Raw genomic sequence first — 17,638 nt, forward strand, 5'->3', positions numbered from 1 at the left:
GAAGAAGGGAAAAGTGGCAAGCTGATTAGCTCCATCCTTGGGAAAATTCACACAAGCTTTGGAAACTACCTTAGAGATAGGCAATAAATATCTACTGTTTCAGACCAGGGTGAGGGAGTTTTTTCAAGATCAAACCAAAACAGTCTTTAAGCATTTTCGAGGCCTAATTCCCACAGGAAAACCCAGTTTGAGGGTCTGGCTCCTTCCCACCACATCACTTCTGTAGGTTTTCCAAACTGAACTGAGTCACATTTGCCAGATGGAAACAAACCAGTCCTCTACAGAAACCAACCTCAAGGAAAAAAACTAAAAAATATTCAAATTCACAGAGACTGAACAACATGCTATTAAATAATGAGTCACTTAAAATTAGATCAAGAAAGAAATCAAAAATTTTCTGGAAACAATGAAAATGAACACACAACAGCCCAAAACCTATGGGACACAGGGAAAGCAGACCTGAGAGAGAAGTTCATAGAAAAACAGGGCTTTCTAAAAAAGTTAGAAAAATTTAAATAGCCTAATGCTACATCTAAGAAATAAGAGAAACAACAAGCAAAGCCAAGAGTGAGTAGAAGAAAGGAAATAACATCAGAGCATAATTAAATGACATTGAGACTAAAAGAACAATTCAAAGCTTCTATAAATCCAGAAGTTGGTTCTTGTAAACAAAATTACAAGCCTTTAGCTGGACTCATCAGGAAAAAAAAAAAAGAGAATGGACCTGAATACATAAAATAAGAAATGATAGTGGGGAAATAAAATCAATACCACAAAAAATGCAAATACAAAATACAAATACAAATACAAATACAAAATATAAATACAAAAAATCTTAAGAAATTACCACAAATAACTATATGCCAAGAAGTTTGGCAATCTGGGTACAATGGACAAGTTTCTAGAAACATATAATCTCCAAAACTGAATCAAGAAGAAGGAAGTCTGCCCTGGCTGGTGTAGCTTAGTGGATTGAGTGCTGGCCTGCAAACCAGACGATCGCAGTTCAATTCCCAGTCAGGGCACATTCATGGGTTGCAGGCTGGTTCCCAGCAGGGGCCAGCTCCCAGCAGGGGGTGCACCAGAAGCAACCATACATTGATATTTCTCTCCCTCTCTCCTTCCCTTCCCCTCTAAAAATAAATAAATAATTTTTTTAAAAAAATAAATAAATTTTCAGCTGATCATGAATTTAAAAAAAACCCTGATTTAAAAATAAGAAGGAAGTCTAAATAGATCAATAACACCTGGGACAATTGAGGCAGTAATCAAAAATCTCCCCGCACATAAAAGCTCTGGAGTGGACCACTTCTCAGGTGAATTTTACCAAACACTTACAGTACAGTTAACTCCTACCATTCTCATATTATTCCACAAAATTCAAGAAGATGGAAGACTCCCAAACTCTTTTTATCAGGACAGTATTATCCTAATTGCAAAATTAGGTAAAGACACAAAAAAGAAAGAAAACTACAGGCCAATACTGCTGATAAACAGAGATGCTAATATCCTCAACAAAATATTGGCAGAAAGATCCAGGAATACATTATAAGAATCATAAACCACGTTCAAGTGGTATTCAACCTAGGGATGCAAGAACGGCATATATATGCAAATCAAGAAACATAATACACCACATAAATAAAATGAAAGATAAAAATCACATGATCATATCAATAGACACTGAAAAACCATTTCATAAAATACAGCAACCATTTATGATAAAAATGCTCAGCAAAGTGAGGGTAGAGGGAGCATACCTCAACATAATAACAGCCATATACAAGAAAGCTACAACCAACATCATACTCAATGGCCAAAAACTAAAAGTTCTCCCCCTAAGATTAGAGAGAAGACAAAAGTGTCCACTTTCAACAATTTTATTCAACATAGTAATGGAATTTCTAGCCACAGTGATCAGACAAGAAAAAGAAATAAAAGGCATTCAAACTGGAAAGGAGAAAGTAAATCTATCATTGTTTGCAGTTGATATAATACATAGAAAACTCTACAGGCTCCAGCAAAAAACTACTCTACATAATAAGTGAATTTGGCAGAATAACAGGGTACAAAGTCAGTATTCAGAAATTGAAGGCATTTTTATATACCAGCAATGAAATATATGAAACATAAACTATAAAAAATCCCATTTACTATAGCAAAAGAAAAATAAAATAAAATACCTAGGAATAAACTTAATCAAGAAGCAAAAAATTGTACTTGGAAAACTACAAAACACTAAAGAAAGAAATTAATGAAGAAACACATGGAAGAATATAACATTTTCATGAATTGAAAAGATCAACACATTAAAATGTCTGTACTACCCAAAGCAATCTACACCATCCCTATTAAAATATCAATGCCACATTTCACATATTTAGAACAAATATCACAAAAATTTAGATGGAACCAAGAATGACCTCCAATAGACAAAGCAATTTGAGAAAGAACAAAGTAGAGGGATCACAATATTTCATATCAAAGAATATTACAAGGCCACTGTAATCAAAAGAGTCTGGTACTGGCACAAGAACAGATACATGGATCAATGGAACATAATAGAGATCCCAGAAATAAACCCATGTCTCTATGGTCAATTAATATTTTACAAAGAGGGAAGAGAGAAATAAAATGGAGTAAAAACAGCCTCTTCAACAAATGGTGCTGGGAGATCTGGAATGGTACATGCAAAATATTGAACCTAGACCACCAACTTACACCATACACAGGAATGGACTCATAATGGATCAAAGACTTAAACATAATCAGTGACACTATGAAAGTGCTAGAAAAAAAAAACATGGTAAACACAGTAAAATTTCAGATATCCCATGCAGCAATATTTTCACTAGTACATCCTCTAGGGCCATGGAAATAAGGAGAAAACAAACAAATAAGACTATAAAAAAAAACCAAATAAGACTATATAAAATTAAAAATCTTCTGCATTTCTAAAAAATAATATCAGCAAAATGAAGAGAACCAACTCTATGGGAAAACATTTGCCAATGATACCTCAGACAAAGGTTTGGTCTCCAAAATATATAAAGAACTCATATGTCTCAATACCAGGAAGACAAATAATACAAATAAAAATGGGTAAAGGATCTGAACAGACAGTCCTCCAAGGAGTACATTCAGAAGGTCGGTAGACATATTAAAAGATGCTCAACAGCACTAGCCATCAGAGAGGTGCAAATTATAACCACAATGAGATACAACCTCAAACAGGCCAGAATGGCTTTCATTAGCAAATCACTAAACAAGTGCTGGAAAACTTGGAGAAAAAGAACCCTAATGCACTGTTGGTGAGAATGCAGACTGGTGCAGCCACTGTGGAAAACAGTATGGAGTTTCCTAAAACAAACAAACAAACAAACAAAACTATAAATGGAACTGCCTTTTGACCCAGCAATCTTGATGCTGGGATTATACCTTAAAAGTCTAGAGACTTCCCCTACCACCCAGATGAAATACCTACCTAATCTTCTGAGGAAAAGAGTGAACAGCCAATGGAATCCCAGCTTATATGAAGTTTGGAGGCCAAAATTGTAGAAGACGTGGATAAAGAGAAAGTAAGGACAATGCATTGGGATGGTATGGTCCCTGGGACCTGCATGGGAATCAAGGCTACTGCGTCACCCAGCCCAGCACCTGATGCCATGGTCAGCAGTGGCCACAGGATCTTTGGAGGAGAACCAAACCAGCAGATCCCTCCCCTACCAAAGCAGGGAAGGCAGGGCAGCACCAGGAAAGACTTGAATGCTTGAAGTTGCTGGGAGGAATAAAGATGAAGTGTGAGACATACAGAGGCAGTGTTTACCTGCTGGGACTGTGATCACCAGCTAGGTTATTACCAGAGAAATTGGGGAGCTGGGTGACACCTGGAGAATGGAGAAAGGTTGGGCCATGTCAGACCCTGACCCGCTTAGTCTCTAGTCTGGTTAGAATGTTGGGCTGTGTGAAAGGCTGGGCGCTTGTCAAGAACTGTGGGCTTAAACAAGAGGATTCTACTCAAAAAAAGGCTCTCAGCTGCTGTTTAAGGAACTCTGGTGCAACAGCTGAATAGCGAAGAGCAAAGTGGGTCAAAGCCATGTGGACTGTTCAAAGGAGGGAAGCAGGGTTCAGGGAATTAGCAGTCCCAAAGAGACGTTTTTTTAATTTCTTTTTTTAAATTGTTGTTCAAGTACAGTGTCTCCATTTCCCCACCACCTAATCAACAAAACAAACAAGCAATCAAAATATAACCAAAGACATTGAAATTAAGAACAAACTGACAGTAACCATAGGGGAGGTGGGAAAGGATAATCTGGGGACAAGAAGAGAAAGGATTTTTCAGGAACATTTATAAAGGACACATGGACAAAGCCCAAAAAGACTTAATTCAATGGGGGAGATGAACTGCCCTGAAGAGATTTGAGAGTGTGCAGCACCCAAGCTAGTAAAGAGGGAAAACTGGTAAGTTAGTTGACCCTAATCAGTGTACTTCATGGGCAGTACAACTAGTGAATTAAAGGGGCCAGCCTGGTGCAGATGGACAATGGTGGCCCAGCAGCACATGGAGGATCTGGGTTGGAGGCTGGGCAACTTTGAATATTGCAGCCCAGATCTAGCCCCCATCATCCAAAAACCACATTAAGGAATCACAATGAAAACCAGTCCCCCTCTTCCTGCAGCATCCAGGAAGACCAGCAGAACTTATTTGTCTGGTTTAAAACTAGCAGGAGGCTTTTCTTTTTTTTTAACTTTTCTTTTTTTTTTTTTCATTCTTTCCACCTTTTCATTTTTTTTCCAAGTAAGATGATAAGACCTGGGCTGTTAAAAGTCCAGAGAGAGATCAAGTGAGGAAGCACAACACTAATCTCAACAACTGAGAAACTGAGACAAATTTCACTTGTCTACCTATAGAACTTGCATTTTATTATTTTATTTTTTGTTATTTTTACTTCTTTTATTTTATTAGTACTTTTTATTTCTCTTCTTTCTGTTTAGTTTTTGTTTTGTTTAATTACATTGTTTCACTGTTATGTCTTGTTCTCTCTCTCATATTGTTTTTTTTTGTTTGTTTTAAGGATTTACTTTATTTTTTCATTATTTTATTGTTGTTCAAGTATAGTTGTCTGCATTCACCCCTCATCACTCCCCCCAACCCCAACCATCCCCACCTCTCTCCCCTGATTCCACCCCCCTTGGTTGTGTCCTTGTGTCCTTTATTGTTGTTCCTCAAAACCCTTCCCCCTTTTTCCAATTATCCCCTCCTCCACCCCTCTGGTTACTGTCAGATTATTACTTTCAATATCTCTGGTTATATTTTGCTTGATTGTTGGTTTTGTTGATTAGGTTGCACTTAAAGGTGAGATCATATGGTATATATCTTTCATAGAATGGCTTACTTCACTTAGCATAATGCTCTCCATAAGTTCCACCCATACTGTTGCAAAGGGTAGGAGCTCCTTTTTTCTGCTGTATAGTATTCCATCATATAAATATACCATACTTTTTTGATCCATTAATTACTGATGAACACTTAGGTCACTCCCAGCATTTGGCTATTGTAAATTGTGCTGCTATCTTTCATATTGTATTTTAGTTTCCCTTATTTTAATTCCCTTGTGTTCCAAAAACATACTACTCTTGGTCGTATACTTTATATTCTTGTTATTCAGATCATATATTTATTGTCATATTATTCTTGTTCCAGTTTTATTGCAAATTGTTATTCCATAAAATTGTAATTACTACACAGCACCCCTCCCTGGTCTTAGTCCATTTCACTATCTTCCTGAGCATTACTATTATGGTTAACTCTATCCTATTGCATTCTACACTTACTTTCTAACTTTATCCTCACTAAATCTCATCTAACCTCACACCAGTGCTCTATTTTCTGGATTCAGCTCACAATCCTTTTCCCCTCAAACAAAACTCTTATCTCTTTTTCACTTTTTATAAAAAGTGGCTGGTTGGGTGAAATATCACAGTTAATGGCATGGTTAGTGGTTACTTAGCCAAAGGATCTCCTATCTCTTCTCTATTGTTGGTAACTTAAATACCATAGATTACTCTCCCACTGTCTTAATCCATTTTGCCTTCCCCCCACCACTGATCACATACAAGATTAGGTGGGAGCTATGAACACCAATATAACTGCAGGAGGAGAGAACCAACCAACAAAAGAACTACCCACAGGTAAAACCCCAAGTACAACAATATAGACCACACAAACAGAAGAAAGGGCAAACCTAGAGCATCCAGACAAAATAACCGAAAAGACCACACCACTGAATCCCATAAAATTCCTATCATAAAAATTCACCTTACAAAGATAGCTAGAAAGCGGAACATCAAGAATCACAGAAACAAACAAGAAAAGTCACCTAAAATAGAGAGATAATAAAAGAATTTGCAATCAAAAGTAATGGAAGACTCCTCACTAAAAGAGCTAACTGGAATGGAGGTAAGGAAACTATCAGATATAGAATTCACCGTAATGACTATAAGGCTGCTCAAAAAACTCACAGACAACTACAAGGAACTGAATGAGAGCCACAATAGGATGAAAAAGAAAGTTGCTATTTCTCATGCATGAGAAATAGAAATTATGAACAAAAACCAGGAAGAAATGAAAAATACAATTTATAAAATAAAAGAAAAACGCTAGAAGAAAAAAAGCAGGTTGGATGAAGCAGAGATCCAAATTAGGAAGCTGAAAGACAAGGAGAAAAGATATACCCAGGGAGAGCAGATGCATGAAATGAGACTAAAAAAAATATGAAGAAAGCTGAACTCCAAGATAACATGAAAAAAAAAAAACATTCAAATCATACTAATACCAGAAGGAGAAGAAAAGGAACAAGAGATAAAATCCTGGTTTGAAAACATAATGACAGAAACATTTCCAAACCTGGAGAAGGAAAAACCATGCAAGCTGAGGAGCACTGAAGGTCCCAATCAAGATGAACCCAAAGAGGCATACTCTAAGACATATCATTGTTATAAGGCTAAGTATTAAAGACAAGAGGGGATTTTAAAAGCAGCAAGGTAGAAACAAGAAGTAATATACAAAGGGACTGCAATAAAGCTACCTGTTGATTTCTCCAAAGAAACACTCCAACTGAGGAGAAAATGGCAATAAATATTCCAAGTAATGAAAAATGAAAGTCTTCAACCAAGACTACTCTTCCCAGAAAGACTATCAAATAAAATGGAAGGAAAAACAAGGAGTTTTCCGGGAAAAAGAAGACTGAAAGAATGCACCTCCAACAAACCACCACTACAAGATATGCTAAAGGGACTACTATAACAAGAGGAAAAGAGTGACAGTGAGAGAGATAGGAACACAGGGACACGGGGGTGGGGGGAAATGAATAAATACTTATCAATAACAACCTTAAATTAATGGATTAATAGTTCCAATCAAAAGACATAGGATAGCTGAATGGATAAAAAACATGACCTTCACATATGCTGCCTACAAGATACCACATCAGAAAAAAAAATGGCCTACACAGAATGAAAGTGAAGAGTTGTAAAAAATATATTCCAAGCTGATAGATAGGAAAAGAAGTGTGAGTAGCAATACTCATATCAAACAAAATAGATTTTAAAACACAGGCCATAAAAAAAGACACTGAAGGACATTTCACAATACTCAAGGGAAGAATCCATGAAGAAGAAATAAACATAGTAAACATGTATGCACCCAAAACAGGAGCACCCAAATACGTAAGGAAAATCTTGGAGGACTTCAACAAAGATATAGACAACAGCACACTTATACTGAGGGATTTTAACACCATACTGTCAAAAATGGATAAATCTTCCAAATAAAATATCAACAAAGATATGGCAGCAATGAACAATGTCCTAGATCAAATGGACTTAGCTGATATATAGAGAGCTTTTTATCTCAAAGAAACAAAATACACATTCTTTTAAAATGCACATGGAACATTTACAAAGATAAACCACATAATTAGACACAAAAACAGCCTCAACATATTTAAGAAAATTGAAATCATACCAAGCATTTTATCTGACTGCAAAAGACTGAAACTAGAAACCAACTTCAAGGGAAAACTCAAAAACACTCAAACTCATGGATATTGAATAGCATGCTATTAACCAATGAATGGGTCAAGAATGAGATCAAGGTAGAAATAAAAGTTTATGGAAACAAATGAAAATAAATATACTATAGTCCAAAACATATGAGACACAGTGAAGACAGTACTAAGAAGGAAATTCATAGCAATAAAGGCCTACCTGGAAAACACAGAAACATTTAAAATAGACAACCTAACCTCACAACTAAAATCACAGGAGGAACAAAAACAAACAAAGCCCAGAGCAAGTAGAAGGAAGGAAACAACCAAAATCAGAGCAGAATTAAACTCCATACAGACTAATACAACAATCCAAAGGATCAATAAATCTAGGAGCTTCTTCTTTGAAAGGATAAACAAAATTAACAAGCATTTGAACAGATTCATCAAGGAAAAAGAAGAGAGGGCCCAAATAAACAAAATAAAAAATGAAAAAGGAGAGATTACAGCCAACAACACAGAGATACAAAGGACTATAAGAAATTGCTAACAAATTACTTGCCAAAAAGTTTGAAAACCACAGTGCAGTGATTAAACTTCTAGAAAAATATAATCCCTAAACTGAATGAAGAAGAAGCAGAAAGCCTGAACATACGGATAACAAATCTGTGTGAAATCAATGCAGTAATCAAAAAACTCCTGGCACACAAAAGCCCTAGACTGGGTGGTTTCACAGGAGAACTTTACAAAATATTTAAGGAAGAGCTAAACTGTATCCTTCTAAACTGTTTCAACAAATCCAAGAAGAGAGAAGACTCCCAAATTATCTTTACAAAGCCAGCATCATCTTAGTTCAAAATGAGAAAAGATACAACAAAGAAAGAAAACTATTGACCGATATCACTGATGAACATCAAAACCAAAATCCTCAACAAAATATTGGGAAACTCCATCCACCAATACATCGCAAAGATCATACACCAGGATCAACTAATATTCATCCTAGGGATGCAAGAATGGTACAAGTTTCACAAATCAACAATTGTAATACATAACATGAACAAAAGAAAGGACAATTATCACATAATCATCTCAATAGATGCAGAAAGAGCATTCGATAATGTACAGCACTCATTTATGCTCAGAAATGCTTACATCTACTCAGAAAACTATACAATATTGAAGAAAGAAATTAAGGAAGACATAAATAAATGGAAGCATATACCATGTTCATGAATTGGAAGAACAATCATCATCAAAATGTCCATATTACCCAAAGCAGTGTATAGATTCAACTCGATGCCTATTAAAATACCAATGATACTTCTGAGACATAAAACAAATATTTCAAAAATTTATATGGAATAGTAAATGACCCAGAATAGCTGCAGGAATTTTTAGAAAGAAGAACAAAATAGGAGGAATCACAATACCTGATATCAAAGTATATTACAAGGCAACGGTAATCAAAACAGTATGGTACTGGCATAGGAACAGACACACTTAACAATGAAACAGAATAGAGAGCCCAGAAATAAACCTAAGTCTTTAAGAACAATTAATGTTTCACAAAGGTGCAGAAGAATAAAATGGAGTAAAAATAGCCTCTTCAAGAAACACCTGGAGAGATGACAGCATGATAAGATGGAGAAGAATCCACCTCCCCCTGTGCACAGATAAAACACATACTTGATCTTCTGAGGAACAGAGTGAACAGCCAATTGTATCCCAACATGTATGAAGTTTGGGGACCAAAAATTATAGAGGATATTGAAAATTCAGATGAGTAAGTAAGAGCTGTGAACACCAATATACATGGTGCAAGAGGAACCCCACCAACAAAAGAAACACCAACAGATAAAATGGTAGAAGGTGAAGGAGGGAGTGGAAGCCACACTAACCTCAACCCAGGGCCAACCTGAAAATAGAAATAAATGGTGGAGAAATTAACCACAACAAACAACTGAAAAAGAGTGAGAGAGAAGTTTCAAAACCTTGTACACAGAAGAATCAGCTTCAAAACAACCTATCCAAACCTACAAACAGAATACAAGATGTGGTGGATGGAGTGACCCTCAGTTAGCCAGCTGGTGGAAAGGACCCACCAAGAAAAAACCTAACAACGATCAAAACCCAAAGAAATCCAGAGAGCCTACATAAATTACAGCCCACAACCAGCAGGCTCAAGAGATCAAGGAGACTGCACCACTGAATATCACAGGCCTTCTACCATAGAAGTTCACACCATAAACCCAGGGAGTCAGCACAGATCAATACAAAAAGAAATGAGGCAAACAAGAAGAGTGGCACAAACAATGGGAAGACAAAGAAACAATCCCCAAATGGACGGAAAGGAGGAAACCTTAGAAAGAATGCTAAATGAAATAGAGGCAACTCAACTATCAGATATTGACTTCAAAACAATGGTTGTAAGGGAGCTCGGTGAGCTCACAGAGATATTACAGGGGAACTACAATGAGCTTACTGCAATCTCCAAAAACATGAGGCAGGAAATAGAAACTATCAACAAGGGCTAAGAGGAAATGAAGAATACAATTTCTGAATCGAAGAACACATTAGAAGGAATCAAAAGTAGGCTTGATGAGGCAGAGGATGGACTCAGCAAGCTGGAGTACAAGGTAGAAAAAAAAAACACCCAGAAACAGCAGGAAAAGGAAAAGAGGCTTGTAAAAAATTAAGAGGATTTAAGGGAAATGCAGAACAACATGAAATATGATAATATCTATATAATGGAGATACCAGAAGGAGAAGAATAAGAGCAAGGGATAGAAAACCTTTTTGAGAAAGTAATGATGCAAAACTTTCCTAATTTGATGAGAAAAAAAGTCACACAAATCCAGGAAACACAGAGAGTCCCAATCAAGAGGAACCCAAAGAGGCCCACTTCAAGACACATCATCATTAAAATGGCAAAATTCCAAGACAAAGGGAAAATCTTAAAGGCGGCAAAGGAAAAACAGGAAGTAACATACAAGGGACCCCCAATAAGATTAGCACTGACTTCTCAATGGAAAAGCAACAAGCCGGAAGGGAAAGGCAAGAAATATTCCAAGTAATGAAAACTAGAGGCCTGCAACCAAGACTACTTTATCCAGAAAGGCTCTCCATTAAAATGAAAGGTCAAATAAGAAACTTCCCAGACCAAAGAAAAAAAGGCCTCAAAAAACACACCTCCTCCAGAAGAGCTTTGCAAGAGATTCTAAATGGTCAGCATTAAGAACAGGAAGAAAAACAGTGATAGGAGGAGGAACACAGGTACAAAAAATGGCAATGAACAAGTACCTATCAATAATAATCTTAAATGTAAATGGATTAAATGCCCCAATCAAAAAATATAGAATAGCTGAATGGATAAAATTTGTGACCCACTCATATGCTGCCTACAAGAGACCCATCTCAAAAAAAAAAAAAGACCTGCACTGACTGAAAGTAAAGGGCTGAAAACAAATATTACAAAGAAATGGACAGGAAAACAATAAAGCTGGGGTAGCAATACTCATATCAGACAAAATAGACTTCAGAAAAACAGCAATAAAGAGAGACTCAGAAGATCACTTCATAATACTAAAAAAAAGAATCTATCAAGAAGACATCAACATTGTAAATATATATGCACCGAACATAGGAGAACCAAATACATAAAGAAAATTTTGGAGGACTTCAAGAAAGATATTAACAACAACACAATCACAGTAGGGTATTTCAAAACCCAACTGTAAAAAATAGAAATTCCAAACAAAATATCAACAAAGCTATTGTGGTATTGAACAATGCCCTAGATCAAATGGACTTAACTGCTATGTACAAAAACTTTCATGCAAAAGAAGCAAAATTCACATTCTTTTCAAATGCATATGGAACATTTTTTATGATAGACCACATTATAGGACACAAAACAAGCGTCAAAAAATAAAGATAAATTGAAATTATATCAAGCACTTTCTCCAAACACAAAGGACTGTAACTAGAAAACAACATAAGGAAAAAAAGCACTCACTCAAACTCCTAAAGATTGAATAAGATGCTATTAAACAATCAATGTGTCCAGAATGAGACCAAGGAAGAAATCAAAAAGTTTCTGGAAAGAAATGAAAATAAATTCACAACAACCCAAAACTTGTGGGACACAGCAAAGGCAGCCATGAGAAGCTATACAGGACTACCTAAAAAAGATAGAGACATTTTAAATAAACAACCTAACCCTTACCTACAAGAAGTCAAGAAACAGCAACAAAGACAGCCTAGACAAAGTAGAAGGAAGGAAATAACCAAGATCAGAGCAGAATTAAAGGACATAGAGATTAAAAGCACAATTCTGAGAATCAATAAATCCAGGAGCAGGTTCTTTAAAAAGATAAACAAAACTGGCAAGACTTTAATTAGACCCATCAAGAAAAGAAAAGAGAGGACCCAAAAAAACACAATCAGAAATGAAAGAAGAGAGATTATAACTGACACCACAGAAATATAAAGGATTCTAAGAAATTACTATGAAGAACTGCATGCCAAGAAGTTTGAAAACCTAGGTGAAATGAACAAATTTCTAGAAAAATATAATCTTCTAAAACTCAATGAAGAAGAAGCAGAAAACCTGAACAGACCAATGAGAGCAGATGAAATTGAGACAGTAATCAAAAAACTGCCAGCACACAAAAGCCCTGGACCAGGCAGTTTCACAGGAGAATTTTACAAAGCATTTAAGGAAGAGCTACCACTAACCTTCTCAAACTATTCCAAAAAATCCAAGGAGAGGGAAGACTCTCAAATTCTTTTTATGAAGCCAGCATCATCCTAATCCCAAAACCAAATAAAGACGTAAATAAGAAAGAAAGCAAACTTCAGGCAAATATTGCTGATGAACATAGACACTAAAATTATCAACAAAATATTGGCAAACCGCATCCAGAAATACATTAAAGAGATCATACACCATGATCAAGTGGGATTCATCCCAGGGATGCTAGGATAGTACAATATTTGAAAATCAATAAACATAGTACGTCACATAAATAAAATGATACACAAAAAATCACGTGATTATTTCAAAAGTTCTGGAAAAAGCACTTGATAAGGTAAAGCATTCATTTATCATAAAAAATAGCAAAGTAGGAACAGAGAGAGCATTTCTGAACATAATAAAGGCCATTTATGAAAGACCTACAGCCAACATCATACTCAATTGGCAAAAAATAAAAGCTTTATCATTAAGATCAGGAACAACACAAGGATGCCTGCTTTCATAATTCCTATTCAACATAATATTGGAAGACCTAGCCACAGCAATCAGAAAAGAAAAAAAAAGGCATCCAAATTGGAAAAGAGAAAATAAAACTGGCATTTTTTGCAGATGACATATAAAAGTCACGATACCATAAAAATCCTAGAAGATAACATCAACAGAAAAATCTCAGGCATTTCAGGCAGCAACATATTCACTGGTATGTCCCCTAAAGCAGGGGACATAAAGGGAATTATAGACAAATGGGACCTCATCACATTAACATGCTTCTTCATGGCTAAAGAAAAGAGCATTAAAATGAAAACAGAGCCAACCCCGTGGGAAAACATTTTTGCCAATGATACCTCAGACAAGGGTTTGATCTCCAAAATATTTAAATAACTCACACGACTCCAGTCCAGGAAGACAAACAACCCAATTAAAAAATGGGCAAAAGGCTTGAACAGACACTTCTTCAAGGAGGACACAAGGGGCCCAGACACATATGAAAAGATGCTCAGCATCACTAGCCATCAGAGAGTACAAATTAAAACTACAATGAGATACCACTTAACGCCAGTTAGAATGGTCATCACAAACAAAGCAACAAACAAGCATTGGGGAGAATGTGGAGAAAAGAGAACCCTCATGCACTGTTGATGGGATTGCAGAGTGGTACAGCCACTGTGAAAAACAGTATGGAATTTTCTCAGGAAACTGAAAATGGAACTGCCTTTAACCCAGGAATTCCACTGCAGGGATTATATCTTAAGAGCCCTGAAATACCAATCCAAAAGAACCTATGCATCCCAATGTTCATAGCAGCACAATTTACAATCGCCAAGTGCTGGAAGCAACCTTAAGTGCCCATCAGCAAATGAGTGAATCAAAAAACTATGGTACATTTACACAATGGAATTTTATGCAGCAGAAAGAAAGAAGGAGCTCCTACCCTTTCCAACAGCATGGGTGGAACTGGAGAGCATTATGCTAAGTGAAATAAGCCAGATGGTGAGGGACAAATGCCATATGATCTTACCTTTAACTGGAATATAATCAACAAAAGAAAAAAGCAAACAAAATATAACCAGAGTCATTGAAATTAAGAACAATCTAACAATAGCCAGAGGTGAGATGGAAGGCTACAATGGGGGAAAAGGTTTTTAGGAACTACTATAAAGGACACATAGACAAAACCAAGGGGGAGGGTTGAGGCAAGGGAGGGATGGATGTTTGGCTGGGGTGGGAGGCAAATGCAGACAACTGTAATTGAACAACAATAAAACAATTTTAATAAATAAATACCTGGATATGCATGGACAGCTACGTGCAAAAAAAATGAAACTCAATCACCAACTTACACCATACCCAAAAGTAAATTCAAGATGGATAAAATTTAAATATAAGTCATGACTCCATAAAAGTCCTAGAGGAGAACATAGGCAGGACAATCTCAGATACTCTATGTACCAATATTTTCACCGATATGTCCCCTAGAGCAAGGGACATAATGGAAATAAGCAAATTGCATTTCATCAAAACAAAAACCTTCTACATGTCTGAAGAAACCATAATTAAAATCAAAAGACAGCCAGTCATATGGGAAAACATTTTCTGATGATACTTTGGACAAGGGTCTGACATCCAAAATATGTAAAGAACTCATACAACTCCACTTCAGGAAGATACACAAGCCAATTTAAAAATGGGCAAAGGATTTGAACAGACATTTCAATGATGTATGTCCAGATTTGGACATAGAGAGGGCTCAGAAACATATGAAAAGATGCTCAAGATCACTGGCCATGAGAGAGATGCAAATTAAAACCACAAGGAGATACCATTTCACACTGGTGAGAATGGACATCATAAACAGATCAACAAACAAGTGTTAGAGAGGTTGTGGATCAATGGGAACCCTACTGTACTGTTGGTACAAATGCAGATTTAGCCACTGTGAAAAAGAGCATGGAATTTCCTCAGAAAACTAAAAATAGAACTACCCTTTGACCCAGCAATATCTCTGCAGGGATTATACACTATAGATTCTGAAATACCAATTCAAAAGAACCTATGTACCCCCAATGTTCATATAAGCTCAATTCACAATAGCCAACTGCTGGAAGCAACCTAACTGCCCATCAGGAAATGAGTGGGTAAAAAACTCGGGTGCATTTACACGATGGAGTACTACACAGCAGAGAGAAAGAAGTAGCTTCTACCCTTTGCAACAGCATGGGTAGCACTGGTAAGCATTATGCTGAGTGAAATAAGCCAGGCAGTGAGGGACAAATACCATATGATCTTGCCCTTAACTGCAACCTAATCAACAAAATAAAAAAAGCAAGCAAAATATACCCAGAGACGTTGAAATTAAGAACAATCTGACAGTAACCAGAGGGGAGGTGGGAGGGAACAATACGAGGAAGGGTTTTCAGGCACAACTATAACAGACAAATGTAGAAAAAACAAGGAGGACGGTGGAAGGAAAGGAGGGAGATTGGGTTGGGCTGGGGTGGTGGGAGTGGTAGTGGGTTGATGCAGACAACTGTAATTGAGCAACAATAAAATAATTTTAAAAATTAAAATAAATTTAAAAAGTTCTTTAAAGGGGTAAATTGTTTGTTATATTTATTTGAATACTTTAAAAATATAGTAAATAGTCCATTTTAAATTGGAGTCAGCTTGTACAATAGATTAAAGTTTGTTCTATATAGGGTAGAATGATGCCCTTCAACTTCAATGTGCAAAATAATCACTGTGATCATGTTAAAATGCAGGCTCTGATTCAGTAGTTCCAGGTGGTTCTCAAGATTCTGTAATTCTAACAAAATTCTGGGTGGTACAGATGCTGCCAGTTCTCAACTGGCACTTTGGGTGGCAAACTGTAGAGACCTAAGTTATACCTGCCTCAGGATAATTTTTTTTCACATTTGGGGCTTGTACAGCTTAAGGAGAGATTTCTATGTACATGTGCATGCTACTCAATTGAGAATTTTGTCCATATACAGTACTAATGACATGAGTATTCTTGTTATATATCTTTTAAATCTGTGTGGGATATTCTAAACCCTTTCTTCTTTGGGGTTCTTGTTTGTTGGTTTGTTTGTTTTCTTGAATGAGTGGCAATGGACCAGGAAGAATCCATCTGTATTTTACAGCCTAATTTTCCCTGTAGACTGGCTAATGTGAATGGATTTACCTAAGTTTCTGGATTTCTGCTGGCCATGATATGTTTCTGTAGAGCTGAAGTGGTTCCAACTCCTTCAGAGTCTCCTTTATTGGAAACAAATACTTCATAAAGATGCGAATAATTAGTTTCTGCTTTACTTTGGCTGGCTTCTCTGATAGAACTTCTTTTAGAAATTGGCAGATTAGGTAGGGCTGTAATATCATCTCACTCTCTTAACAGTGGTTCATATTGGCTGACTAGTATACCTGAAACAACAAGGGACTGGGTGGTTAACTGTTTTTCAGGTGTTATTTTTCTTGTTTCATCTATTTCCTTCTCCTGCAGGTGGTATGGATTCCGTGAGGCAAGTGTAACTTTGACCTCCAGCCTTACAGCCACAGCCTGACACCCAGTTGGGCAGGAAGGGCACCATGGATGGCTTAATTGAACAGAAGAGTGTGCTGGTACACAGTAAAATCAACAATGCTGGCAAGCGGAATGGCTTAATTCACACCAGAAACTTCACAGCTGAGAGTAGAGATGGCCTGGTGTCTGTTTACCCAACACCCCAGTACCAGAACTGTCGGGTGGTAGGCAGTGCAGCAGTTGCCACCCTGGATAGCAGGAGGAATGAGCCAGTCCAGCACCTTCTGGACCCCAGCACCCTTCAGCAGTCAGTGGAGTCCCACTACCATCCCAACATCATCCTCTACTCCGAGGGTGTGCTGTGTTCCTGGGAAGATGGTGTGGCTGCCGAATGTTGTGAGACCACATTCATTGAGGATCAGTCCCCTACCAAAGAGAGGCTGGAGTACCCTGATGGAAAGTTCATTGATCTCTCAGCTGATGACATCAAAATTCAGACCCTGTCCTATGACGTGGAGGAGGAAGAGGAATTCCAGGAGCTGGAGGTCAGAGGATGTGTTTGTGATAGGCCTTTGGGAATGGGATGTGGGAATTTGGTGGGATCTCACAAGTACCTGGCAAAAAATAGAGAATAAAACTAGTGTGAGAAAGTGAAGCATTTCTGGTGCCCCTTAACTCTTTACTATTTGTGGAAGATGAGAGGAATAGAGAGAAACTGAAGGACAAAGACCCAGTTAGGGATTCAGGAGGTTTTATGATCAGAAATCACCTAAGCTCCTAGCTGTTGGGGTACAGCTACAAATTACTTTAAAA

General features: G+C 37.0%; 1 protein-coding gene across 3 annotated transcripts in view; it reads left to right on the forward strand.

Annotated features, from left to right (window-relative positions):
- Positions 1-17,638, forward strand: part of SYNDIG1 (synapse differentiation inducing 1) — a 285,643-nt gene that overhangs the window by 105,909 nt on the left and 162,096 nt on the right. For all 3 annotated transcript variants that reach the window (XM_053667201.1, XM_053667203.1, XM_053667210.1), the window contains one exon: positions 16,805-17,370. In XM_053667201.1, the coding sequence (XP_053523176.1) occupies positions 16,891-17,370 (480 nt within the window). In that variant the 5' untranslated portion in view covers positions 16,805-16,890. The remainder of the gene's footprint in view (positions 1-16,804; positions 17,371-17,638) is intronic.

Source organism: Artibeus jamaicensis, unplaced genomic scaffold (assembly GCF_021234435.1).
Source record: "Artibeus jamaicensis isolate MK-2021 breed Jamaican fruit bat unplaced genomic scaffold, CSHL_Jam_final contig_135, whole genome shotgun sequence".
In the NCBI taxonomy this organism is placed as follows: Eukaryota; Metazoa; Chordata; class Mammalia; order Chiroptera; family Phyllostomidae; genus Artibeus; species Artibeus jamaicensis.